This window comes from Ostrea edulis, chromosome 8 (assembly GCF_947568905.1).
Source record: "Ostrea edulis chromosome 8, xbOstEdul1.1, whole genome shotgun sequence".
Lineage (NCBI taxonomy): Eukaryota > Metazoa > Mollusca > Bivalvia > Ostreida > Ostreidae > Ostrea > Ostrea edulis.
In genome coordinates this window covers 43259862-43287400 of record NC_079171.1, presented here as the reverse complement: position 1 = coordinate 43287400, position 27539 = coordinate 43259862, and the positions used below count along the sequence as shown (strand labels likewise).

The 27539-nt window shown below is 34.0% G+C and overlaps 3 protein-coding genes across 7 annotated transcripts in view; all 3 read left to right on the top strand.

The window, feature by feature from the left end:
• The window catches only part of LOC125662394 (uncharacterized), a 1158266-nt gene that overhangs the window by 245737 nt on the left and 884990 nt on the right, over positions 1-27539 (top strand). The gene's annotated exons all lie outside the window — the stretch shown is intronic.
• Positions 1240-13789, top strand: LOC125661717 (multiple epidermal growth factor-like domains protein 10). The gene is made up of 7 exons (XM_048893855.2): positions 1240-1393; positions 2959-3098; positions 3804-4034; positions 4892-5023; positions 5621-5758; positions 9841-10002; positions 11717-13789. The coding sequence occupies exons 2-7, from the start codon at positions 2993-2995 to the stop codon at positions 12013-12015; spliced, it is 1068 nt and encodes a 355-aa protein (XP_048749812.2). The 5' UTR covers positions 1240-1393; positions 2959-2992; the 3' UTR covers positions 12016-13789.
• The window catches only part of LOC125663244 (receptor-type tyrosine-protein phosphatase U-like), a 64436-nt gene continuing 54542 nt past the window's right edge, over positions 17646-27539 (top strand). For 2 of the 5 annotated variants that reach the window (XM_056146161.1, XM_056146159.1), the window contains exons 1-5: positions 17653-17919; positions 18063-18266; positions 19200-19359; positions 23839-23978; positions 25257-25487. In XM_056146161.1, coding sequence (XP_056002136.1) covers positions 17850-17919; positions 18063-18266; positions 19200-19359; positions 23839-23978; positions 25257-25487 — 805 coding nt within the window. In that variant the 5' untranslated portion in view covers positions 17653-17849. Of the gene's footprint in view, positions 17920-18062; positions 18267-19199; positions 19360-23838; positions 23979-25256; positions 25488-27539 lie in introns of all 5 variants that reach the window. The other 3 variants (XM_056146163.1, XM_056146158.1, XM_056146160.1) reach the window with 3 other exon arrangements.

Here is a 27539-nt window from a genome sequence, read left to right as displayed (position 1 = left end):
TCATTTTCGTAAGATTATTTGTCAAGTCCATCATATGATATATTTCCTTTATTTTCCACCAACATTTTGTAAATTTGTTTTAAGAAACAGTTTCATAAAAATGTTATGAATACTATTATATCGTTACAATAAGTTTTTTGTGAAATTTTGATATTGCTGTTTAAAGAAAATTGCAATTTTCTGACGTTGATAACTAGTCGATTGTGCTAATGGATAAAAATATTAATACCGCAAAATACTTATTTCTCAGTTTTATTTCTTACTAAGAAATATTCGTTGAAGAATTAACATTTAAACAAAATATTTAACCTATATTTCTAGAAGGGTGGAATTACCTTAAACACCCAAATATCACTGCACGAATACCGCCATTTGTATGAGAAATATTGATTTCTATAAAGTCCTTTCTTTAATAATGAAATACCATCTGGCATCCGTTTCGTCGACAAGAACGATATAGGTATCATTACTGTCACCGTGACCAGATCTGTTTATATGTTGTTGTTTTTTTTTAAAAATACGAAATAAAGATATTTCGCAAATCGAATAGTGATTACCAAATACAAATCAATAGGTTTGCATTTCACGATTTTCTATTTGTAAATTCAAAATGCATTTTATTTTCATTTTCAGTTTGACATGTTGGGTCGAATTGGCGGAATTAAAAAAGTAGAAATTTGCATTTTATTTTTTCTTTCGATTCCCAAGAAATTAGGGTCGGCGGATCCGTAAACCAAGAAATAAAAAGTCTAATGTTTTGTTAGTTTTGTTTTAGATGTTTACAATGATATAAATTGGATCTGAATTTTTACACAATGAAATGTAATACAATGCTAGGTAAAAATATGTCTAATTCTATCAGATACTTTTGATATGTACATTTGTTATATATCTTGATATTTTGCAATTGTTTTGCAATTTTGCTTTAATAACAAACCAATACTGTGGAATCATCATTGTTCGTGGGGGATTGATGTTGATGGATTTTGTGGATCACTCTTACCAACGCATTTACGTGTCATAGAACATCTTTTTAGACCAAATAGGGCCATCTCTCCTCGTGACATCGTATGGCTTACCCACGATATTACGTCCCCACAAAACAGCAACATTTTGCTTACCCACGAAATTTGGTCCCCATGAATGGAAATGATTCTACAGTATTCATATAATATTTTTAGAAATTAATTACGTAAATAAGAATAAAAATGTCATTTTTTATTTTGATTACAGTGGGTTCGAATGCAAAACCAATCAGTCCTCAAGACTCGGGTATCTCTGCTGATTTTGACGGAACAGGAATCGTTTATCAACGCGACGGGCGGGCATTATGTTTGGAGAGATTTTCTTCAAGAAACGTCTGGGTCATATGTTCAATCTGGGGATTTCTACCGTAAGCCATGCTTGTCTTTTCTGAAACACCTACCTTATATTATTCATCAACTACTGCTAATTCAGAGTGGAACTTTCACTCTGTTTCACAGCCATTAATTTTACAGAATTATGTATCATCAATAGTATATAGAACCATATTCCTCTGTGGCAACAAAGCCAGGTGTCATATCTGCGTCCACAAAAATATACATAGCCAATAGTCATTTCTTATACTCCTTCTATGTTTTTCGGACATACATCACTCAATTATCAGACGAGTTTCATTAAAATATTCACAAATGCACAGATATCCAAACACTGAATGAGCGCGAGGACATGTATTTTGCCATTTGGAATTTCGTCTACGCAAATTTACGTCCGTCTGATGTGTTACATAAAACCCGTAATTTAAGTATGTAAACTATATTTTCTCAATCATAGATAATTACTCATTGATTGTATCAGGTCATCTGTGTTAAACAGTACCACCGTCGCTAAACATGAGGTCACGATGCACTTTTTCCATCAGTTGCACTATATTTCCTGCGTTCAATGAGTAGGCTTGTATCAAGGCGTTAAGATGTCTGTTTTTCAGCTGTCCGTACACGTCCGGATAACTTATGGATATTTTATCATGTTATGGATATACATCCAAATACCAATACTTGTAGCCTTTTGTCATACGACATTTATTGTTTCGATATAATTGTGCACTTATGATGCAGATGTATATAAGACCTTGATTTGAGCAATATTGCAATTATTTACTTTAAAACTCCCCATTCAAATTCAAAACAACGACGTTTGTTCAACACACTGCCCATCGCAGACATTTCCTGAGTTGAATACCAATTTTGTTTATCCACAGTTTTGACAGCGCTGGTAATTGTAAAGTCCAATATAAATCTTCTGAAAGATAACACAACGGGTACTAAATATTTGTTCTGAAGGAATTTGGTCCAATATAAGTTATGAAATAATCGAACAGAATAAAAAGAAAATCTTGAAGGACTGACCGATTATTTTGAAAACCACAACAACTGATACTCCAATGTGACACTAGAGTGCCCACATTACAATCTCTGATCACTATCCGATATATATGACAAAGATACAGCTTTACGACAGTCAAGGGAAATAAGTGAAACGGAAGTGAAAATAAAAATATAAGAGTTGCTCATGGATATGGAATTATACACATTCAACCACATACAACAAATGAATGATCTCAAACTGAATCGGGGCAAATACAATGCTATACAATGCGATGTTAGATACTAATATTAATGTTACCAATCTTGCAGGTTTATAAACCATAAACTCTCATCTTACTTTATATCATATACAAATATAAGACAAAATATGTATAAAATCTACAATTTTCCACTTATCTAATAATGTTTGAAAACGATCTTTTGCTTGGCTCTTTTTCTTAAACAAACACTGCTTAAAAGAAATGATACATAATTTAATTTTTTCGTGATCCATTGCAATATACAATATAAAGTATTTCACCAAAGAAAAAAGTTTTAGTTAAACATGTATGCCGTTTGTATAATTGTACAATTGTTTTATTTCTTATAGAGACGGAGCAGGCTTCGGAAGTACAACGTCCGATATGATTTCAAGTCGATATATAAGATGTCAAGGAAACGAAACCAGTATAAATCAATGTTCCAGTGGCATGTGTACCCGGGATAGAGCAGTTACAGTCACTTGCCAAAGTAAGTTATGTAGATTATGCACTTATATGTTATAAAAATTACCATACAAACATAATAGCTGAATGAAATGTGAATATAAGGAACAGTGATCAATCTCATAAAACACTAACCAAAGTTTTAGTATCGTTTTATGCCCTTTTCTATGTATTTATAGTTTTTGTTTTAGTTTGTGTTTATTGTTTTACATGTAAAGCGCGTTACTTTTATTTTATTTTAATAAAATAAAGGGCTATATAAATCAATAATGACAACAAATCCTATAAGGTATATAAGATAGAGAGTTGGAAAAACAGGGGTCATTGGACACACCAGAGGTGACATGCGGTACCTAGAAAGAGTAAGCATCCCCTGACAACCGAACACACCCACCGTGAGCCTTATTTATCGAGTCGACATATGAATAAGAATTAGCATTGTTAATTGATAAAACGTCAACGATATATATAAATGTCGCAGTGAATGTTATGTTTTATGGGAGTATGCCATTCATGAATTAATACATAAATCACAAGTCTATAACTTGCATTAAATGTTTTGTGGAAAGTGTTGGAGGACATTGCTTGTACAACAATCTAACATTATCTGATTTATCTATTTCAAAATATTATACGATATAATAAGTTTATCTGTTTTTCGGGAGGCATTGGTTTTGAAAAGTAAGATTGTATAGAATATTGATTGAGTAATGACGTTATTTCTTGTCAGAAGGCAATACGCTGGCTGGTTTTTCGGTGTATGTTTCTGATACCCAAAACTGGACAACCGGAAGTATTTGTTATCAACATGACATCCAAGAGAAACCAAACACCAACAATATCAACATTAATTGCGTAACTTCCGGTCGTTACGTCACCATATACAACGCAAGGAACCAGACATCATATACAGATGTTTCCGATAATGCTTATATCAACATATGTGAAATTGACGTGCAAGGTAATTACTTAAACATACACGTTGTAGGTGAGAATATACCCCATTAAACGGAAATGATGGCGTAACGTGAATGACAGTCAATAAAACTCTGATACCAAACGGTTGCTGCCATGAAAAAAACCCCGTACAAGTCATCAGCTATTAAGCTAAATGTTTTATCATGTGACACATTACAAGGAGATATTATGGCTATTAAAGAAAGGAAATGGTTTTGTGCAATTTGCTTCTAAAAACTTAAGCAAATGAAAATGCGTAATTTGCATCGCTATGCAATATTGTTTTAATAAACGTTGAATCTAAAAGCAATTACTTCAAGAATAAGACTGATGAAATACTCGTTGTATTAAAAGCAAATGGGGTTTGACATACATGCGTTGATATTCGTTTTTTCTATCAATACTGTAACCATGGAACAATAAGCAAATCGATCCAATTTAATATAAATCTGTATCCAATATGGATACGATCTGCATGGACATATAGTGTCAATGCTTTTTACGATATGTACGACTCGAATGATTGTCATGACATTGAAGAGAGAAATTCGAAAGGACTGAGAAATGGGATTGATTGAATCCATTTGGCTTCTATTTGACCAAATTGCTTTAATGCCAAAATATTTCTTCACCTGCAAGTGTTATCGTAGCATGTGTCCTCTTCTTGATAGATTGTGCACAGTTACGACATCCATACTGTTAATATTCCAATTATCTGCTTTATATATATAATTGTCATGTCTTATCATATGATCAGCTATTTAAATATATTTTCTTAACGAAATGCATACTTGATTTGTCATTGACGAAGGTATTAAATTTCATGCATATGTGTTTTTCTATATGAATGGCATGTTTCAGGTTGTGAAACTGGATTTTACGGAGCAAACTGCACTAAGTGTCCAGAAAATTGCTTGAACGGCTCATGCCATTTTCAGATAGGGTATTGTTTTGATTGTGAAGATGGATATAGAGGGGCAATGTGTGAATCAGGTATATTACATACAATTCACATTCCATGTATCTGTAATACCCAAAATATGTGATATATATTTTCTCTCTCTCTCTCTCATAATTGAAAATAATATCCAGGCTAATAACACTGTTAAGGAGCTAATCTAGTCTAGTGATTGTACATGCATACCCCACAATCACTATACACGTATTGAATTTAAAGTAGTTCAGGTGAAAATAATGCTGCCTGGACGCTGCCAATACCTCTTTATGTGGTATATGCTGAAAATGTGTAGCCAGGGCCCTATCTGTCACAAAATGATCGTATATGGACTCCATCAAACATCTAAACAAATTTACACGGATGTTGCTCTGCTTTATGAATCCATGCATAACCTTCCATTTAACTTGATGTCGTCACTCTTTGGAGTTTCACGCAAGCATATACCGTTATCATTTCTAGAATTTCTAATATAACACAATGTGACAACAGGCAATGGAGAAGTAATTACATATTCATTCCACTGGAAGAGAAACATTTCTTAACCGATTATAATGTAAGCTATACCCGTGGTCCTTTATATATAAATGTAATTTAAAGAAACCTTTAATTGTATATCATTCTCTCTTCACAAGAATGTGCTGCTGGTCTCTACGGAACAAGATGTTCTCTGACGTGTGGAGACTGTCGTGATGAAGCAGCATGTAACAATATCAATGGTTCATGTCCTGAGGGATGTTCTGCTGGACGAAGAGGAGATAGATGTGATAATGGTAAGTGACGTATTCCTTATAGATATAATTTCCTTAAATAAGGGATCCCTTGAAAGGATTATCACGTGTGCGTCTTTCTAAACATCCTACACCCAACCCTTTTCACCTTCAGCACTTTTGTTGTGTATCATGTATAAATATTACACTTATACAGCAATTTAGAATCATTCACGTTTATGCCACCGTACTACAGTCTACACTTATAACTATAATGTGACACGTTATTGGGATATGACTCTTCATAATTGCAGTCTTAATCGTGGAAGCGATATTTGTTGTCAATATGTTTTCTATTTGAGAAAAATACTCATCGCCATTCTTTGCAGATTGTGAATATGGATACTTCGGTTACAATTGCAATAATACGTGCTATCTTCCAAACTGTCGAAACAGTACATCTTGTGGCGCTGTTTCCGGGGAATGCCTGGTCGACTGTGTTGAAGGTTGGACGGGAAACATGCAATGATACAATGATGCTTCATACTTAGATATTCTTTTGAAAGTAGACATTAACGGCAAACTGACAACTCAGCTGTATGACAAACGGGATGATTTCAGCTTCTCCATCGTCAACTTCCCATATTTATGTGGCAATATTCTATTATCACCTACATATGGTGTTTATATATCTCAGCTGATTCGATATGCAAGAGCCTGTTCTGCGTATAGTCAGTTTTTAAATCGAGGTAAACTACTGACAAACAAGTTGGTGGTACGTGGGTTTCAACACTCTCGATTGAAGTCAGCATTTCACAAAGTCCATGGTCGTTATAACGATCTAGTTCGTCAATATAACATATCATTGGGTTAAGTGCTGTCTGACGTGTTTCATACCGATTGTTAAGCCGTTCTTGGCACACTGATTTTGACTACGGATAACTCCGTTTACCTGAACAGGATATAGGGCTCACGGCGGGTGTGGCCGGCCAACAGGGGATGCTTACTCCTCCTAGGAACCTGATCCCACCCCTGGTGTGTCCAGGGGTCCGTGTTTGCCCAACTATCTATTTTGTATTGCTTATATGAGTTGTGAGATTGATCACTGCTCGTTATCTTCACCTCGCATGCTGATCGGACATTCTATGAGTACTCTTAAACTTCCTTTAATATACAATACAAAGGAGAATTTGCCAATCTAATTTCTTTTACATATATTTTACAGATTTTACAAAGGAATATCAATCAGATTAACTGAATTGAACTAACACGATTCAATGCATTTAGCTCTAAATCGACATCATCCCTAGCACTTTACTCACCACGAAGCATACGACCGTTAATGATCTACAACATTTTTAGATTTTAAAACCAAGTGATAGTCGTGATAAAATAGTGAAGGATTTGTCGTAAATACTTTCTGTCAAACAGTTCAACTGCGACATGGATGGGATATCCTTTGGTTATTATATCATCATTTGTCATGTTATTCATACAATCACTTATTTTTTTAACTGTTATAACTGCATAGTGCTATAGATTATGCTAGGTTTTAATTTGTTATTTCAAGTTTACAATCATGATATTCTGCGATATTTTATACTTGAATAAAATGAAGAAAAAGCAAAACAATGTGGTTTGAGAAAGTTAAACGAGAGAAAGCTTTCCATTGTGAGGGCACAGTAGAATGACGCAAAATTATAACGTCAAATGTAAACATTTCGTAACGTATTTCAAGACAAAAACGTAAACATCAAGTGAAATGCCAAATTGCATTAGAATGGAAAGCTTTCTTCTCGGTTATTTTGACCGTTAGTGTTGACGTTGAACTTTAAATTTAATAATTTCGTATATTTGCAATTATTTTTGATAGAGCTTTCTCACTTGTGCCATTAGAAGTTATCTTCTTTAGGGAGACAACACAGTTGTCACCCTGCGCGTGAGGTAGACATCACGAAATGTCTCCTTCCACGTGACCAGCCCTCGACCAATGAACTTGACTATATTATTCTGAAGAATAATAAACCAAGTTAACATTTCATCACAATCTCAGTGCTTAGCAATAGTCGTCGGTGTAATGTTAACATTTACCACACCTCTAACACAATGTGTGTACGGAACATTAAGCTTGCTGCAAGTGTCAGTGTAAGGTGAACACTTCACCTTCGATAGGATGTATCCAATAACTTGTTTTGGGCGTCAATGTTGCATCAGCGTTTTGTAAGGAAACTTAGCATAAGCAACAGTGTAACGTTGATTTATTATCACACTTTTATTGAAGCGTATATACAGAAACATGCTTTAAGCGTCAAAGTAACGTTGATTTATTATCACACTTTCGTTAAAGTGTATGTTTAGAACATTGCTATTGGCAACAATGTAACATTGATATTTCATCACAGCTTTGTATAAGGAAAGTTGATACATATATAGGCGGCAATGTAACGTTGATATAATACCATATTTTTATTATAGTGTGTATGGGACCTTGCTGGGAACGTTAATGTAGCGTTAATATGTCGCCACACGTTTGTAACAGTGTGTGCGGAGACGTATTATGGGCCGGGATGTAACTTAACATGTAACAGTTATTGTCTAGATAGTGTGTGTAACCTTACAAATCGACATTGTATTGAATGTCCTGAATATAGAGAGGGTACCTTTTGTGAATCTGTGAAAGATACAACAACCGCTTTAGGTAGCCATGCTGCACCATACAGACATTTTAGTATCCCTGCCTTGCTAAACTGCTAAGATCACTCTCTACTGAAGATATTCTCATTTTGCGAAACTGCTAAGGTCGCGCTCTACAGAAGGAATTGTTATCTGGCTAAAGTGATTCGGCCTTGGTCCTCTGAAGGTATGTTTATCTTGCTAACTGCTAAGGTACGCTCTATCTAAGAGTAATTATTTTTTAAATTTCAAAATGAATTTGTAATGCACTAGTTCTTACTACGAATTAAATGATTATCAGTTAATGAAATGTGTTATTTATAATCAACTAACTGATATAAACGGCCTTCTATCATTACCTAGTGCATTGGTATGTGTAAAATGATTTGTTGGGGAGGTTTAAACATAAAAAAATGTTTTGGAATATTGGCTTCATTTGTACATAACGTGTTCCACTGTCCTGCGACGTCAAGATATTTCGTAAAGTCAATTATTTAATACAATTTATAAAAGACATCAACATAAATTTTGTTGGAGTCTTTCTTTAAAATAATTATTGTACAAATATTGTTAATAATGGATTATTTCAAAAGTCTAAGTTCTGTATGAATAATCAATTTTATGTTTAAGAAATGAATCCAAGGGCAATAATTCTATTTTCATTAAATGAAGTCCATTATGGGATACATTTCCTCTATTTTTCACAAACATTTTTTTTAAAGAAACAGTTTCATGAAATTGTTATGAATACTATCATATTGTTTAAATCATTTTTTGTGAAATTTTGATAATGCTGCATCGATAAGCTTCCATGTGCATGGAAATTGATAAACTTTATGCATAACATCTCTCTCTCTCTCTCTCTCTCTCTCTCTCTCGTTGATGTTTTCTGCAGATGAAAAATAGCGTATTCCAAGAAATAAATGATGGGGATTCTAATTGCATTTTTGTTGTATAAAATCAATCATCTAGTTAATTAGCACAGGCGTAAATTATCATGTACTACATGATCAAGCAAGGACGGTGAAAAAATGCAAAATGTTTTCAATGTATTTAATTCTTCATCACCGCCTATCTAAAGTTTTGTTAAATCTTCACTATATTCTACCTGTTTTCTTTGTAATATTTTCTCCCCAGTCTCTCGGATTTTCTTTGTGTTATATTCACTACAGTGTACCTGGATATAAGTATAACTACTGCATGTATTAATATCTACTAACACGAGAAGTTAATCTTTTAACGTGCTGTCCATATTTTTACATAAACAGAAGATATTCCAAACATTTTTATATCTTATACACAGCAATACATTTTGTCCTGTTTATATTTTTAAGAGTTGTAACAGAGTACAACGTACATATGTCTTTAATGCCATCATTGAGAAAATTGCTGTTCATATGCACGCTGAAGACTTCCTAGCAGTGGATATGCACCATCTTTTTCTATTTTCTATTTTAACCAATGTTTTTCAGTATGTGCTGAAACCTATCATGGTCAATCGTGTAACTTGAGCTGCAATGTACACTGCAAAGATAGACTTTGCGACCCTGTAATGGGATTTTGCGATGCCTGTATTGAAAAGAGATCCGGGTACTTCTGTGAAAATGAAATTTTCGTAAACAACCCTGCTGCAGGTACGTGATGTTTCAAGTTTGTTTCATTGTAGAAATCACATTAAGATTAATTTAAAACGAACAATGACCTTAATGGGTATCAACATACATCAGATGACTTCGGAATCACTATCATCCTCAGATTTTCTTATTTGAATTTTAAATAATTCCAGTAAGACAAAAGGAAAACGTGATTGTTATCGAAAAATCACAGAATTATAAATATTTAATCTCTGGAATTGTTTCTTTGATACATATATCTAGGATACACTTTGAACGTATGCTCATTTTGGCGCTGATTCGGACCCCATTCATATTGATACGTAGAGACCTGCGATTTTTATAGTCGGGCTCGTAATTTTTGCTCATTTCTCTATATCTTACATTTAGTAGATATCACTTAAGGTACACTTTTCTTGTCGGAATTATTAAAAAATGTTGAATTAACAGACGGACGTTTATGTTACTAAACAAACTTTTGTTCATATTACCGGTTGCAAGTTATCATGCCTTTGCTGAATAAATCGATTGAATTGAACATATTGTTATATCAAAACAGGATTATACACACTAGACCACTGTTTGTTGTCTTCACCTTTCACACAACTTAAAATGATAATAAACAGTGATCAATTTCATAAGTCCTTTAAGGAATACAAAATTATGAATTAGGCAAACACGGACCCTTGGGCATACATGTGTCAGATGTGGAATCATGTGTCTAATGGGGGTAAGCATCTAAACTTTGATATATTTCCCCCAATCTAATCTAATCAGACCAATTTACCACTGTATGTCTATCCTACCCAACTGCCAATGCAGTCGACCAAACATAACTCTATCGGTTAATACTAGACTGTTACATATAATATATGTCAGTTTTGGCTAATAATTGCAGATAAGTATTGTTATTGTGTTATTGTACATTATATATGTTTTAAAACTATATATATATATGTACATAGCAGGTTAAAGATTTTTTTTAAAAGAAAAGGTTTAAAACATTTCATGTTGATCATGTGTATTTAGTCTGTGACACATTTTCACACCTTTTCGCACTTCGCAGTACCGATATCACTTTCCAAAGCACTTATCAGTAAATATAAGAACTCACAGTACAAAGCACAGTAAATATCAGAACCCACAGTGCAAACCACAGCAAATATCAGCAACTCTAAGCACCAACACCAATATTCAGCACCAAAAGAATACATATCAGTATCGATAAGAAATTATCAGCACCAACAGCACGATAGCAATAATTATCAGCAATTATTAGCCAACAATGGCACTATCGGTCAGTACATTTTCCGTCCAGTAGTGATTGACATTTTATAATTTATTAAAATATACCAAAAATGATTGAAACATTGCAATGCTACTCTTTAACTCAACTACATGACCTTATATTTTATGTATCGAGCGCAGAGCCGTGTACTTTGTGAAATTAAAATAGTTGCCAAGGAAGTTAACGAAATGGGCATTGTTTTACCAATGAAAAGTTCAATCAGAGCCCCGATAGTTCTTATTGTTTGGTTAATTTATCTTCAAACATTTGATGATTTGATGATGATAGTGTTCCTAATTATATAATCTGAACTCACGTATTATTTTAACTGTACAAATGAAATACGTCTGACTCTTCATTACTTAGATGTATATGTTTGTTTGAATTTACTTATGGATATCTGTAATGTATGCTTTGTTATGTATCATTGCTGTTTTCTTAATACAGTAACCTCGACGAACACCAACAGTCTCCTCATCGCTGTGGTTGTGGTGTCAGCCATCTTGATCCTCACAATGATCTCAATAGCACTGTATTGCATAAGGAGAAATTGCATATGCGTACATTACAACAACCCAGAATCAGAGTACGAAAATACAGTAGTTACAAATGAAAATAATGAATATAATGAACTACAGCTGAAGAAGGAAAGTGATTCAGACGAGAGTGAAACCACTCACTACATGGACATTTCCACCATTGACGTTGTTTCTAACACTGAGTACATTAACCTTAGTTTCAAATAATGCAATTTGTGTTAGTGTATGAGGCGGGGTGTCTCTATTCGCTTTGATGAAAACATTCAGAAAGCTTATCACTCACTCAGTTCGCATTTAATTTACTTACTTCTTTACAGCTTCCTGTTTAGATCATGCAATGTGAATGAAGAATAATGTCAAGCTTTGTCACTGCATAGAAACAAAGATCGAAGTTCGTTGTAATTTAAAATAAGTGCATATGGGTGGTTGGGGTTGAATTGAACATAAACCTTCAACTGGGACATTAGTATACAGTCATGTATTTACGCAGATTTTACGTTGCATGTGCATTACTAAGAATGTAGATTTTTTATTTTCATAATTTCAAAACTATGAATACTATAAATTAAGATTTCAAACACTAATAATATAGTCAGGTGGTAGAATTAGACACATATGTCTGCGTGTGAAATACGTTCGCACATGCAAGTAAATACATGAAATATGCCAATTGGAACTTTTTTTCGAATATGCTCAATCGATTAATTTAACAGTCAATATGTAATTTGCATACATGTATAATTATGCATGTATGGCAATGGGTGTTTTCTTATAATAGTATCAAGGATATACAATGTGATTATAGGCATATGCTCTGAAAACTTATGTTGTCCTCTCTCTACACACAGTGTACATGTATGCAAAGTGAAGATAACGAACAGTGATTATGATATGTGTACACACATTATGAGTCACAGTACATTGTAGGACATAATACATGTGCTTATAATATTAATATCATTTGTTTAAGAACATTTCAATTCAAATCTTAACTGAATCTGTCAGGTTTTCTAATATATCTTTGAAAAATACAAAATAATTTAACACAATACGAATCATCGTCTTATAAAACATATGGTGTCAACGGTTTGAGTTTTATGAAGTCCATAAAAATGACCATAAATATCCTTCCTAGCCTTTGCGAATTTTGGGCAGAAGAAAAAAATAATGGTATGCATCTTATACTTATAATATTCACATGAACATAACGTGGTTGCAGTAATAGATCATTGTTCATAGTACACAATTGTGACAAAATCTAGTACCTAGATGTACGACCATAAGTGGTAATTTAGCTTGCCGCATTATTTATGTTTTATAATTTGAGATTGAATGAGCATTTCTAATACCAATAGAAAGGCAGTTGACCTGTAAGGATGTAATGCTTTCTTCATTTTATCGACATCAAATGAATATTTTACGCCTATTGAATCGACTCGTGACAATGCCGGGCGACAGGCTTACGAAAACAAAAACATGTGGGATATGGAACAATCACACAACATAAATTGGTCAAATACAGTCAAATTCCTTTTGAATCTCTTGATATGACAGAATATTTCCTAAATCGTATTGTCTGTAACTTGAACACAGTGGAAGAAAAACTTCGTCGGGAATTTATGAATGACTGGAATGAAGAGGTCCATTACGTTCCAAAACTTAGAACCTACCGAACCGCAAAAAAATATTCATGAGTGATTTTCAAACAGAAATATATGTAATGATGAATATTCCAAAAAGTTATCGTTCTATACTTGCCTAGTTAAGATGTGGTGTCTTACCTATAAGCTTTTATTATGTGGAGATTTTGATGGCAAACTAGGTAGAGTATGAATTGTTTGACTGTACATATTCATTAAATCGCAAAACAAGTAAAAGTTTATGAGATTAAATAAAGGAACAGTTTGCTTTAGTTCTATAATATGCAAAACATTGACTTTGCGTATCGAAAACAGCCGTTTTCCGCATCCATTCTTTTATAAAATTCTTGTTGTTTGCAACCAACAACCATCATATTAATATTGAAAGAAGATTATTAACAGATAATTCAAATCAACAGATTCCGCTAAGCAACTCATCCATATGATTGAAATATTCTCGAGAGGGACGTTAAACAAAATATGCATCTTTAGTGTAGATTCATGATGTCATAATAACATATTACGCCATTTTCATATAAGTGGGCTTAGAAGAACATCCTAGTTGTGTAAATAAAAAGAGTAATTAAGTATGGAAAAAAAAATTCAGCGGTATATAGCCAATAACGTCCCTTGTTCTTTAGGCTTAAAACAGTAACAAAATTGAATTATACTCAAAATACGTAACTTATGATTTATATCATGTTTACTCCTTTATCCCGTAGATATCATCTATTACATAAATGTCATTATGTTTTCTTACGCCGTTTGTGACGTCAGAAACTAGAATCAATTTTACATAGTGTATTTACAATTCCTAACAATATAGCAATATAAATAAATAACCGGAGAGGGTAACGTGATCAAAAGAATGCCCCATTTTTTTGTGGTTTGATATGATCTATATCCAACGAGTTGTGTGTTTTCTATCCTGTCGTTGGTTGAATATAAACCATATCAAGCCACAAACGATGGGAGATCTTCCATTTATGGTGTCACCGAGTCTTCTTTTCGCAAATGTGAATAATAATGAATCACAAGATTTTGTATAAATTGCAGAACACCACTGTCTATCACGACGGAACGGAACGTCATTTAAGTCCTACATATGTATGTATTAAAGGATGTTCTCTCCTGAATTGTCAGGAGTATCAAACCTTTTGGATAAACCATTTTATCTGATCCATCGTTAAAACATAAAAAGACTATGGACTTTGAAGAATTATAGCCCCTCAAATTTACCCCCTTGCTGAAACTGAAGTTTTTCATGAAAATCACTATTTTTCACAAGAAGCACACTATAACACAAAAATTAACTTTCTTTTATTGATGAAAATTAATCAGAATCGGTGATTTTGTTAACTTTTGATAACTTTTACATCAAATATATCACCAAGTCTTCAAATAATCAAATATTATTCAACAACATTTAATAAAATGTTAGACACATTTTAAGACCTTTTTCATCAAAACATTCAACCTAGGGACAATATCTGTACCAAACTCTTGGTGAAATTACTAATGTAGATTTGTATCATTATTTTGCTTTATTTAAAGGGAAAACAATTAAGGTGGTTTATATTGGAATAAAGATTTGAACCATATTGTGTCCCCCACCCCTTTTTCAACTGGCACATATTCTAAACACTGTTATACATGAATTTGATTGTGCATGAATTACTGTTCATGAAATATAAGCTAAATTTCTAATGAATATGTCTGTAAAATTGGAAATGTGCATTTTCAATACCCTATAAACAAATCTTAACATTATTAAAACTCTTTGACAATTAAACTTTGAAGGAATGATTAAGATTAACTTTTGATAAAATAATTTAATTTTCCAGAACCGATCAGAAACAAATTATCGATCTATTGGTGCAGCAGAAACACATATAAACATGTATCTATTCAACAAAATTATCTTATCTTTTGTTTTAACTAATTTGTACACGAACGGTACACCATAATTCTTCAAATGACAGAACCCTGTTTCCCTTTGGAGTCTTTTAAATGAAATTCACTGTTTATGTTAGTGATTTTTAAAAACAATGATATATATTACACTTTTTATTCAAAATGATAGTTCGATAATAATACATTGAACTTTAGTAGCGATATTTGCTCATGGTGACTGATTTAGACGGGGATATTGAAGATCAATCTGGGGACCTATCTATTTAGTTTGTAGATTTTATTTTCATAAAAAGATATGGCTTGCATACTAAAAGAACTTACAATTTCATTCAATGTTATATCAGCAGCCTCTGGTTCGGATACTACATCACTAACATTATTTCACCATCCTCCTCTTTGATCGTCTACTACTATGCACAGTACTGTGTCACCATGTGTGGTTGTGCTTGTATATAAGTAATTTTCTTTGTCTGACATCGTACAATGCGCGTATCTTTGAACTGGTTTGTTTAAAATCGTAACGTCATCATGGATGTCATAAAATCAGAGTAAAGGTAACTGTTTTAATTAAGTTTTGTTAATTAATTTTTGTTAGTTTATTTACAACAACAAGAACCAAAACACATATTAATGTGCTAATTTGTGCATACAAAATAAAACACGCATTCTCATATTTAGAACTTTAAAAAGTATAGAGACTCACTCACGGTAGAATTACCACGAGAGTACATCCTATATTATCATTTATCATGATAGGTGAAAATATGTCATAGTACCTACAAAGAATACAAAATAGGAAGTTGGCCGAACACGGACTCCCGGACATTCTGTAAACGTATTATATTTGGCGTGTACGATATTTGGCGGAAATCGCTTTTTCAATAAGTTAGCGTAGATTTGATTTAGCGCATTCCTGAATTACTTTAAACATCTAGATTTACGGATGGCATTTAGCGACGTACTTGATTTAGCGGAAACCGTGGTCCGCCAAAGGCGCTAAATAGAATACACAGCCAAATGTAATACATTTACAGTAGTTGAGGTGGGATTAAGTGTCTAGGAGGAGTAAGCACCTACTGTCGATTGGTCATCTGATCAATTGCATCATTGAACTTTGTATCACCATAACTATGGTGTTGAATCTTTTCACTACTATATTTGCCTGCAATGATGTCATGAATGAAAGGTGAAGATAGCGAACAGTGATCAATATATTATCATAACTCCTACAAGCAATACAAAATAGATAGTTGGGCAAACACGGACCTCTGGACACATCTAAGGTGGGATCAAGTGCCTAGGAGGAGTAAGCATCGCCTGTCGACATCAAAGTCAGTGTGCCAAGAACGACTTAACAATCGGCATGAAACACGTCAGACAGCATTTTACCCAATGATAGGTTGTATTGATGAACTAGATCGTGATAAAGACCTTAGAATTTGCGAAATGCTGACATAACTTAAGACGGAAACAACAGTAGTAGTTGCTCCTTCGCCAAACACTCGGCATTTAGAATTGAAAATGATGGGATTTCATATCACCTTAAAAACGGAGGCCCCTTATCGCAGTGGGCGTTGGTACATTAAAGAAATCCCACTGATATGATCCTGGGCGCTAAGCACAGATTTAAATTTGTGGTTCTTCACCTTCATCTGATCTAACTACGAGTGAAGAACTCTTGAAGGAACGTAAAACAACCAAGCGGGAGCCTACTATGTTGATATCAATACTTTTTATACATATACTTATCCGAAATATTGTTCGGTTTAGTGGGGAAATGATCATTTAGCGTTCCCCGTAATACTGGTTTGACTCTACATTATTGAAAAATATTTTGTAAAGTTGTGGTGTTTGAGTTCAGCCATCTTTACAGCTAAGATACCATGACCTTAAATCGTCTGTGGGTCTCACAAACACATCTTTTACTTCAAATTTATCGTGATGAATGAATAAAACACTGAATTATGGACATCTGCAATTAAAATTGTAAGTAGCTGACATTGTAGTAGACTGTATTGAAAATTGAAGGAATTTCACATAAATTGATACAATAAAAAGTCCACCATTTTTTATCCTCCATGTTAATTACAGCATATGAACTTTTGGACGACTTAATATTGCGATAAAAATTGAACGGCAAAACCCCGATCTAACAAAAATTTGAATGCACAGATTATGATATCCAGGGTTAAAAGTTAGAAATCGAGTTTCACATGGTGCGGTTACATATGACACACTACATTAACATTTGTGCATTGTGTCTTGATAACCGGAAGGTTGTTTTGCCTCACGAACACACAGGGATTAGAAATGCTCTGTTGCTCAGGGAATATTTCATTAACTTTATTTCAATATACATTCACGCTTCAGAGATATAACCAGGGGTAATATGTTTTATAAAAAGGAAGGCTATAAAGAGAAATAAACCAGCAGTGTAGATGATTTAGAATACGGAAGTAAAAGTTGATCTACTTAACACTGTTCCTCATGGATTGTTATATTGTTTACTACTTGATTGGTTTATTTCATTTAATCAACAGTACTCATCAGCAATTCGGTAAGATTTTCATTATGTTTTGTTTTCAAGTTTAATGATATATAATGGATTTGATTGTTCTTTCTAATCGACAAGTACAGCTTGAAACTCTTTATAAACTATCTTATTTGCAAGAAAATGCATTACATTTTTTCATGCTTTAGTAAATGTCGCATACGGAAAAAGTGCAAGAATTAGTACCAGATACAATGATAATGATTTCACACCCGGTAAAGCGGTAGATGGCGATACCAGTACATACCCCTTGGACTGCGCATTGTCAGCTTCCGGTCAGAAGGAGGCGTGGTTACAGGTGGATCTCGGAGAGAAGAAAAATATCGCATCAATTTCATTCATACATGGAGGATGTTAGTAAAGTATTCTAACTATGTTTACTGTCTCCCTGGTCTACAAAATTAAGACACATCAGTTTATTTTTGTCTTATAATATCCGAAAAGAGTAGTGCTCAATTATACACGACATTTGATAACATCGGGGATAAATTGCTGCTTCGTTGCAAGAATCCACAAGTTTGATTTCAGAAAACCTGGGTATATTTCATCCCTAAGAATAGTGAACCAAATTAGTTCGCCCTTATCTACAGAGAGCTAAAGTAGTTTAGAATACATGCTATGGAATAACTTGCTACAACTCAAATGTTGAAAATCGGGCTGGTTTATATATTCATAACATGTTCTTTTGGGTAATACAATCAGCATGAACGCCATGCAGTCGGTCGTTACATCAATGCTTATTTCATTCATGTAGAGACGTCACCAGCCATAGTTGATTAATCTCAAAATTTGACCCCAACATGGCACATATGGCCGTAGTAGTGAGGCTATTACGTAATTTCATGCCAACCTTCACACTTTCAAGGTCATATCCTTAAGACCCGTAACTCTCTCTCTCTCTCTCTCTCTCTCTCTCTCTCGATCGATCGATCGATCGATCGATAAAGTGTACCTGGTGAACGAACATCCACTAGTGATGTTAAAAACACAGGTTTGTCAGAAAAAAGAGCAATGTACATTTGTTACCGTGTTGTCCAGTGTCGAATGGTTGTAATGTGTCGGTATTTTTGTTTAGATATTTCAACACAATGAAATGTAATACATTGCGATGTAAAATTGTGTCAAACTCTTTCAGAGCCTTTTGGTATGTACATGTGTAGTAAATCTTGATATTTTGCAATGGTTTTACAATTTTGCGTTAATAACAAACCAATATTCACATACCATTTTTAAAGATTAATTACGTAAATAAGAATAAAGATGTCATGTTTTTATTTTTGATACAGTGGGTTGGAATGCCAAAGCACTCAGTCCTCAATACTCGGGTATCAAAGCTGATTCTGACGGAACTGGAACCGTTTATCAACGCGACGGAAACGCGTTATGTTTGGAAAACTTTAACACAAATAACGCCAGGGTCATATGTTTAATCTGGGGATTCCTACCGTAAGTCATGTTTTTCTTTTCTGAAATACCTCCATGATATGAAAGGTGAAGACCATTTATGAAGGGCTGCTAATTCAGAGTAGAAATGTCATAGTTTCGCATTTATTAAAGGACACTTTTTAACTTTTTGATTTTTTTAGTAATATTAGTTGCCTAAAACTACTTTACATGTGCTTTAAATAAAACACTGCGTAGTTATCGAGTTTGAAAGCGATGAAATTCAAATCATTTAATGCAATATTGTACGTGCCATTATGTGTGACGTTATATGCCATCTCGAACGAGAAGGTTTCGAAACAGTTGTTCGATGGACAAGCTGAAATTATTGTCAAACAGCTGTTAGCCATTTCATAAACAAATTATATATAATGGACAGAAGAGCCAATCATCAAATTAACGGCTTATAAATAACACTGCATTAGGGTGTTTTATGCCGTTTAAGGGTGTTCTAACTGTCAATAGAAAGGATTTAAACTGAGTTTCTTTCTTTCTTTTTTTTTTTTGATTTTCCAAGGAAGGTTTGAGGGGGAAAAAGTTTTGTCGGCGCAAGGACTTTCCCATAAGGAACCTATATACTTTTTTTTTTAAAAGAAAAGGCTATTGGGAAAGAGACCTAGATAAACTGTGAGCAAATGGTTCTATCGACGCTAAGCACTGCTGCATATAGGCCTACAGAATATCAATTCCGTTCTGATCGGTATTCAAATTCAATAGTCCCGTGAGAATCCGGGTCAGAATAGGTCCTCAGTAACCCTTGCTTGTCGATAGAGGATACTAAATTTGGCGGTCCCTGGGATGAGACTGCAAAAACCGATGTCCCGTGTCACAGCAGGTGTAACACGATAAAGATTCCTCTCTGCCCAAAGGCCGAGCATAGGCCTAAATTGTGGAGCCCTTCACCGGCAATGGTGACGTTTCCATATGAGTGAAATATTTTAGAGAAGGATGTTCAACAATATTTAATCAATCAATCAAATTCAATACACACTTGCACCAAATGACCTTCATCTTGTAACATATAGGCTTAGGTACAATGTTGTATCGATTGGTAGATTTACAGAAATTGTAAAGAAAAAAAAAGAAAGAACTTTCAATTATGTATAATGGAATATTGTATTTCGTAACTCTGAATGGAATTATGATGCTTCCCTTTTTAATGAGCGCGTAACAACAATACGTGCAGGGTGTACGTATTTAGACTAAGTTATAAACACCGTCATCTCATTTCCTTGCAACGAGCACATTAAAAGATAATGATAAAGAAATTTTTGATGGGTATTAAGTATTGTAATTTCCAGTATAGATGTGATCATTTTTATTTAAATATTTTTATTTCGAAATGCGTCTGAGAGAGTAGGCCTCGTTGTTATTTCAATCTGATATAGCAATGAAATATTGTATGATACTTTATCTACTCCACGAATAAATCTAGTTATAATTGCACTATTTTTTTAAAAACACAACGTTAATTACATATATTTAAAGGAATAATATAACCAAGTAGTGTTTAGATAGCGACCCCATGTAAACATGATTTGCTCTGCAACTACTCGTTACATTCTTGTCGCTATTTGTATGCATGGGTGGCTAAGACATATAACTCTGAAAATTTGTCAACATCGAAATAAATATTGTTCATGGTGAATAAATTATGCACCTAAAACCAAAGTTTTTTTTAAAAAAAAATATCTAACACTACTCTCACAACAAGTTCGTCGAAGGTCGCATATGACGTCACCGTACCAAGTGACCACCCAATTGATTCACTAGACTTTTTGAATTCGGAACTAAGATTGAAGTCTGCATTGTTGTTAATTATCGCAATATTTCGGCGAACGAACTATTAGACTTAATTACTATGAGGACCGAATGGTTAGAACATCGCGCTCAAAATCACACGGCCTCTCACCTCTGCTCGACGCTGGTTCGAATTCCACTCGCGCCGGTATATGAGAAAGTTTCCCAGTTTACTTTCGCAAGGTCGGTGGTCTCTTCCCAGGTACATTGTATCTGGATTCTCTCGTCCACCAATAAAATCTGAGCGCCACCAGATAACTGAAAAACGGTTGAGTGTAGCGGAAAACATCATTTAATCAATCAAAACAATCAATTTTATAATGAAGACAAAATGCAAATAATATTGAATACTTTGAAAACATGAGATATGTCTTTTAATATTACAGACTTATTTGCATAATAGATATTATATTGAACCATATTCCTCTGTGGTAACAACACCAGGCGTTGCATCTAAGTACGCAAAACATATACAATAGAAAGCAGTAATTTCTTCGACCCCCTCTACGTTTTGAGGATATCCATATCAATCAATTATCGGACGAGTTTCATTAACACTATAATTCACAAATGCATGGATATCCAATCACTAAATGAGCGCGAGGACACGTATTTTCCCATTCTTAATCTCCTCTACGCACGTTTACTTCCTGCTGAGATGTTATATCAAGCCCGTAATTCAAGCATGCAAACTATATTTTCTCAATCATATGAAAGGTGAAGATAACAAACAGTGATCAATCTCATAACCCCTACAAGCAATGTAAAATAGAGAGTTGGGCAAACATGGACCCCTGGATATACCAGAGGCGGGATCGGGTGCCTAGGAGGAGTAAGTAGCCCCTGTCGCCCAGTCACATCCGCCGTGAGCCCTATATCTTGATCAGGTAAACGGAGTTATCCGTAGTCAAAATCAGTGTACCAAGAACGGCCTAACAATATGTATCAAACACGTTAGACAGCATTTGACCCAATGATAAGTTGTATTGACAAACTAGATCGTTATACCTAATAGAAATCTGCGAAATGTTGACTTTAAACGAGACTGTTGGAACCCCTACACCACCAACTTGTTTGTCAGTAGCCTGCTTCGATTTAAAAACTGACCATAAGCAGAACAGGCTCTTACGTATAGAATCAGTTTAGAAATATCAACACCATATGCAGGTGATAATGGAATATTGCTACATAAATGTGGGAAGTTGACGATGGAGAAGCTGAAATTATCCCGTTTGTCATAAAGTTATGTTGTTCGTATGCCGTTAATATCTACTTTCAATAAAATATCTAAGTATGAAGCAGAAGTGGATGACTCTGTGGTGTCTTTTATTTCGAGTTCAATGGGATATATCGAATCGACATATATAATTACTCTTCGATTGTTCCAGGTGGCCTATGTTCGTACATTTGTTAAACAGTAACACCCACGCAAAATATTACGCCACAATTCGCTTTTTCCATATATTGCAGTACATTTCCAGTGTTCAATGAGTAGGCGTGTAACAAAGCGTTAAGATGTTTTGAGAGCTGTCCGTAAATGTACAATATTTTATCATGTTATGGATATAAATCCCAATAGCAATACTTGTAGCGTGTCCTCATACGACATTTATTGTTTCGATATATATGTGCACTTGTGAATGCAGATGGATATAAAACGTTTATTTGTGCAATATTGTAATCATTTCATAAATAATTTTCTATTGAAATTCCAAACAGCATTGTTTGTGCAGCACATTGCCAATCACAGACATCGATTTCCTGGGTTGAAGTCCAATTATATTTATCAGTAGTCCTTACAGCTATGCTAATTGTAAAGTTCAATATAAATCTTCTAAAAGACAGCACCACGGGGTTTAAATATCTGCTCTAAAGGAATTTGGACGAACACAAGTTATAAAACAATGAATCAGAATTATAAAAAAAACAAATTTTTTAAGGATTGACTGATTATTTTTTAAAACCAAAATAACTGATACTCTAATGTGACACTAGGGTACCCACCTTACACTCTCTGATCACTATCCGATATATACGACAAATTTACAGCTTTTCAACAGGAAAGGGAAAGAAGTGAAACACAAGTGAAAATTGAAATATAAGTATGTCTCATGTATATGGGAATTATCTAGAATCTTCCAAATATAGGCCTAACAAATGAATTATCCCAAAATAGATGGGACAAATACTATGCTATACAATGTGATGTTAAATAATAATATTAATGTTACCAATTTTGCAGGTTTATAAAGCATACACTCTCATCTTACTTTATATCATATAAAATAAAATAAAAATTCTATAATTCGTTATGTATAAAATCTACAATTTTTACCTTATTTGATAATGTCTTATGATTTTTTTTTCTTAACCAAACACTGATTGAAAGAAAAGATACTTAATTTTATTTTCTTCGCGATTCATTGCAATCTACAAGAGAAAGTATATCTTCAAAGAAAAAAAGCATTAGTTAAATAAACACGGCGGGTGTGACCGGTCAACAGGGGATGCTTACTCCTCCTAGGCACCTGATCCCACCTCTGTTGTGTCCAGGGGTCCGTGTTTGCCCAACTATCTATTTTGTATTGCTTGTAGGAGTTATGAGATTGTTCACTGTTTGTTATCTTCACCTTGCATAATAATGTCGTTTGAATGATTGTACAATTGTTTTATTTCTTATAGAGACAGTGCAATCTTCGGAAATACAGGATCCGATAAAATTTCAAGTCGATATATAAGGTGTCATGGAAACGAAACCAACATAAACCAATGTCCCAGTGGAATGTGTACCCGAGATAGAGCAGCTACAGTCACTTGTCAAAGTAAGTTATGTAGATTAATTACTTTGTATGTTATAAAAATTACCATACAAACGTGATTATCTGTATAAATGGTGAAGAGAACGAACAGTGATGAATCTCATAACTCCTCAAACATACAAAACGGAGAGTTGGGCAAACACGGATCCCTGTATATACCAGAGGTAAGATCAGGTACCAAGAAACATTAAATATTCCCTGTCGACCAGTCACACCCACCATGAGCCCTATATCTTGATCGGGTAAACGGAATTATCCGTAGTCAAAATTAGTGTACTAAGAACGGCCTAACAATCTGTATGAAACATGACAGATACCATTTGGCTCAATGATAGTTTGTATTGGCAAAATATATTGTTATAACGACTATATAATTTGCGAAATGCTGACTTTAAACGAGACTGTTGGAACTGCTGCACCATCAACCTGTGTGTCAGCAGCCTGCTTAGATTTAAAACCTGACCATACGCAGAACAATCCCGTGCGTATCGAATCAGTTGAGAGATATAGATACCATATGCAGGTGACAATGGAATATTGCTACATAAAAAAAAAGAAGTTGACGATAAAGAAGCTAAAATCACCCCGTTTGTCATAAAGTTTACTTGTTAGTTGGCCGTCAATATCTACTTTCAATAAAATATCTAAGTAGGAAGTAAAGGTTGGGGACTATGTGGTGTCTTGTTATGGATTTTACAGGGATGAAAGGTGAAGATAACGAACACTGATGGATCTCATAAAAACCCCACTTTAGTTTTAGTATTATTTTATGCCCTTTTTTATGTATGCAAGATGAAGATAACGAGCAGTGATCAATCTCATAACTCCTACAAGCAATACAACATAGATAGTTGGGCAAACACGGACCCCTGGACACACCAGAGGTGGGATCAGGTGCCTAGGAGGAGTAAGCATTATCTGCCAATCAAACACACCCGTCGTGAACTCTTATCTACCGAATAGACATATCAATTAAAATCAGCGTTGTTAATAGATAAAACTTCGTCGATATATCTAAATGTTACATTGGATGTCATGTTTTAAGGGAGACTGTCATTCATTCATTTTTTACATAAACCACAAGTCTATGGCGTCCATTAACTGTCTTGTGGAAAGTGTTCAAGGGCATTGTTTGTACAACAATCAAACATTATTAGATTTAACTATTTCAAAGAATGATAGGATGTAATAACTTTTTGTGTTTTTCAGGAAATAATGAAGTAAGATTGTATGTTTCTACCTCCACAATATTGATTGAACAGTGACGTTATTTAATTTCAGAGGGCAGTACGTTGGCTGGTTTTTCGGTGTATGTTTCTGATACTCAAAACTGGACAACCGGAAGTATTTGTTATCAACATGACATCCAAGAGATATCAAACACCAATGATATCAACATTAATTGCGTAACTTCCGGTCGTTACATCACCATATACAACGCAAGGAACCAGACATCATATACAGGTGTTTCCGATAATGCTTATATCAACATCTGTGAAATTAACGTGCAAGGTAATTACTTAAACATTCAGGTTGTAGGGGAGAAACAGTTTCATTAAACGGAAATGCTTGTGAAGCGTAAATGACAATCAAAGAAAGTCTTATCATGAAAAAATAGACGAGTCATCAGCCAATAGATGAAATCTTTGTCATGTCACAAATTACATGGATGAAAGTTGAAGATAACGAATAGTGATTAATCTCATAACTCCTATAAGCAATACAAAATATAACATATACATGGTATGGAATGCATATAAAGATAAATTAACGAATGGAGATGTTTCTGTACATTTTCCTTGTAATAACTTAAGAAATGAAAAACATCATTTACATCTATATACAACAATATTTTAATGACCATTGAACAATTACTGAAGGAATAAGGATGACGATGTTCCATTGAAAGGAAAGGGGCTTGACATACATTCGGTGATATTCGTTTTATCAATCTAAACTTGTAACCGTGGAACAGTAGATTTAAACAAGTGAATAACATTTCTTAGAAATCTGCACGCGATATGGATATGATGTACATAGACAGCATGTGCCATTTTTTTGCGATCTGTACAATCGGAATAAATAGGATGGCATGGAAAAGAGAAATACGAAGCTTAATCAAAATACTAAATGTGCTTATGGAAGATGACTTTATTTAGGTTTGCACCAGATATTTCTGGTATTGAAGATTGTTTTTTTTAATTACAAAAACAATTGAAAAGTATCCTCAAAAATCATAAACCTATACATAGATGTATGATGTGTCTCTATAACAATCTGAAAGTAATTATTCATGTCTACATACATGTACATATAGACATTGGGAAGTTAACACTTTGTCAGGATTATAATTCAATATTCCAACATATCATATTCATTCACTGATGGCTGCTTATTTTGGTAAAATCTGTCACTACATTACTATTCTAACACAAAAACATTTTTTTTTCTGAAAAACTCCACACACAAGTTAATAATGCTTGGGCTTGTGCTATTTTTTTCTACAACTCATCGACTTTATATTATCTTTTCTCTCACATTCGTAAAGCGCTTTAGAGAACTAATGTTGATAGGGCGCTACATAAATCTTTTAATTACAATTACTATTTTTTAAAAAATGGGGACAGGATTGACATGAGTGATGACTTACACAACTAAACAATTATTCATTACTTTTAGTACAAGGACCTGTACTTAAGCCTCAGATATTTACTTATCTTTTATTCTTAGAATTGATCCTGTTGGGATCCGGGTTAGAATAGGTCTTCAGTACACCTTGTTTGTCGTAAAAGGCGACTAAATGGGGTGGCCCTCCGGATGAGACCGCAAAACCCCTAAATTTTGTGTCCCTTCACCGGCAATGATGACATCTCCATGTGAGTGCAATATTCTTGAGAAGGATGTTAAACAATATTCAATTCAATCTTTAAAATCGTCTGTAATCTTACTTGAAATTTGAAATTCACTTCCTAGAGCTTTAAGAAAATCATCTAGGAAAATCCTCACGAATGTAACTTCGTAAGGACCAATAATTGACATTGAAATATGTACAATTTATTCAATCTACAAAAACAGTTGTGTGATCTTAATTGTGAACATGTGAAAAGACGAAGATAACAAACAGTGATCAATCTCATAACCGTAGAAAGATTTCAATTTGTAGTATGGGACTTTATAGTAAAACTAAACTTTCAATAAATGATGCACATACAGCTATAAGGCTTTATCATCTTATCACTCAATATGATAAACATAATATCAAGAAAATCATGTGGGCTTTCTTTTTTATTCCCTCTTTCAAATTGAGCAATTTGGAGTAAAACTTAATGGGTTCAACTTTGTGTACAAATGATGAAGATTGCGTGAATCAAATGAGAAGTACATTTCGAATGTGAGTGTAATTAATTCTACGCCATGCTGTGGAGGTCTAACAGGATATTAATCAATCGGGAAAGTTAGTTTATCGTTATGAATCTAAAAGACAATGAAATGATTTAGTTTAATTATTTAGAAAAGGAAAACTAAAATGGTATTTCATTGATTGATTGTGGTTTGCGCCGTTTT

Bases quoted from the DNA above. Each gene is read 5' to 3' on its own strand.
- LOC125661717 (XM_048893855.2), top strand. From the start codon at position 2,993: ATGATTTCAAGTCGATATATAAGATGTCAAGGAAACGAAACCAGTATA. The intron at 4,035-4,891 runs GTAATTACTTAA...GGCATGTTTCAG, and splicing joins ATGTGAAATTGACGTGCAAG to GTTGTGAAACTGGATTTTAC. The intron at 10,003-11,716 runs GTACGTGATGTT...TTCTTAATACAG, and splicing joins CGTAAACAACCCTGCTGCAG to TAACCTCGACGAACACCAAC.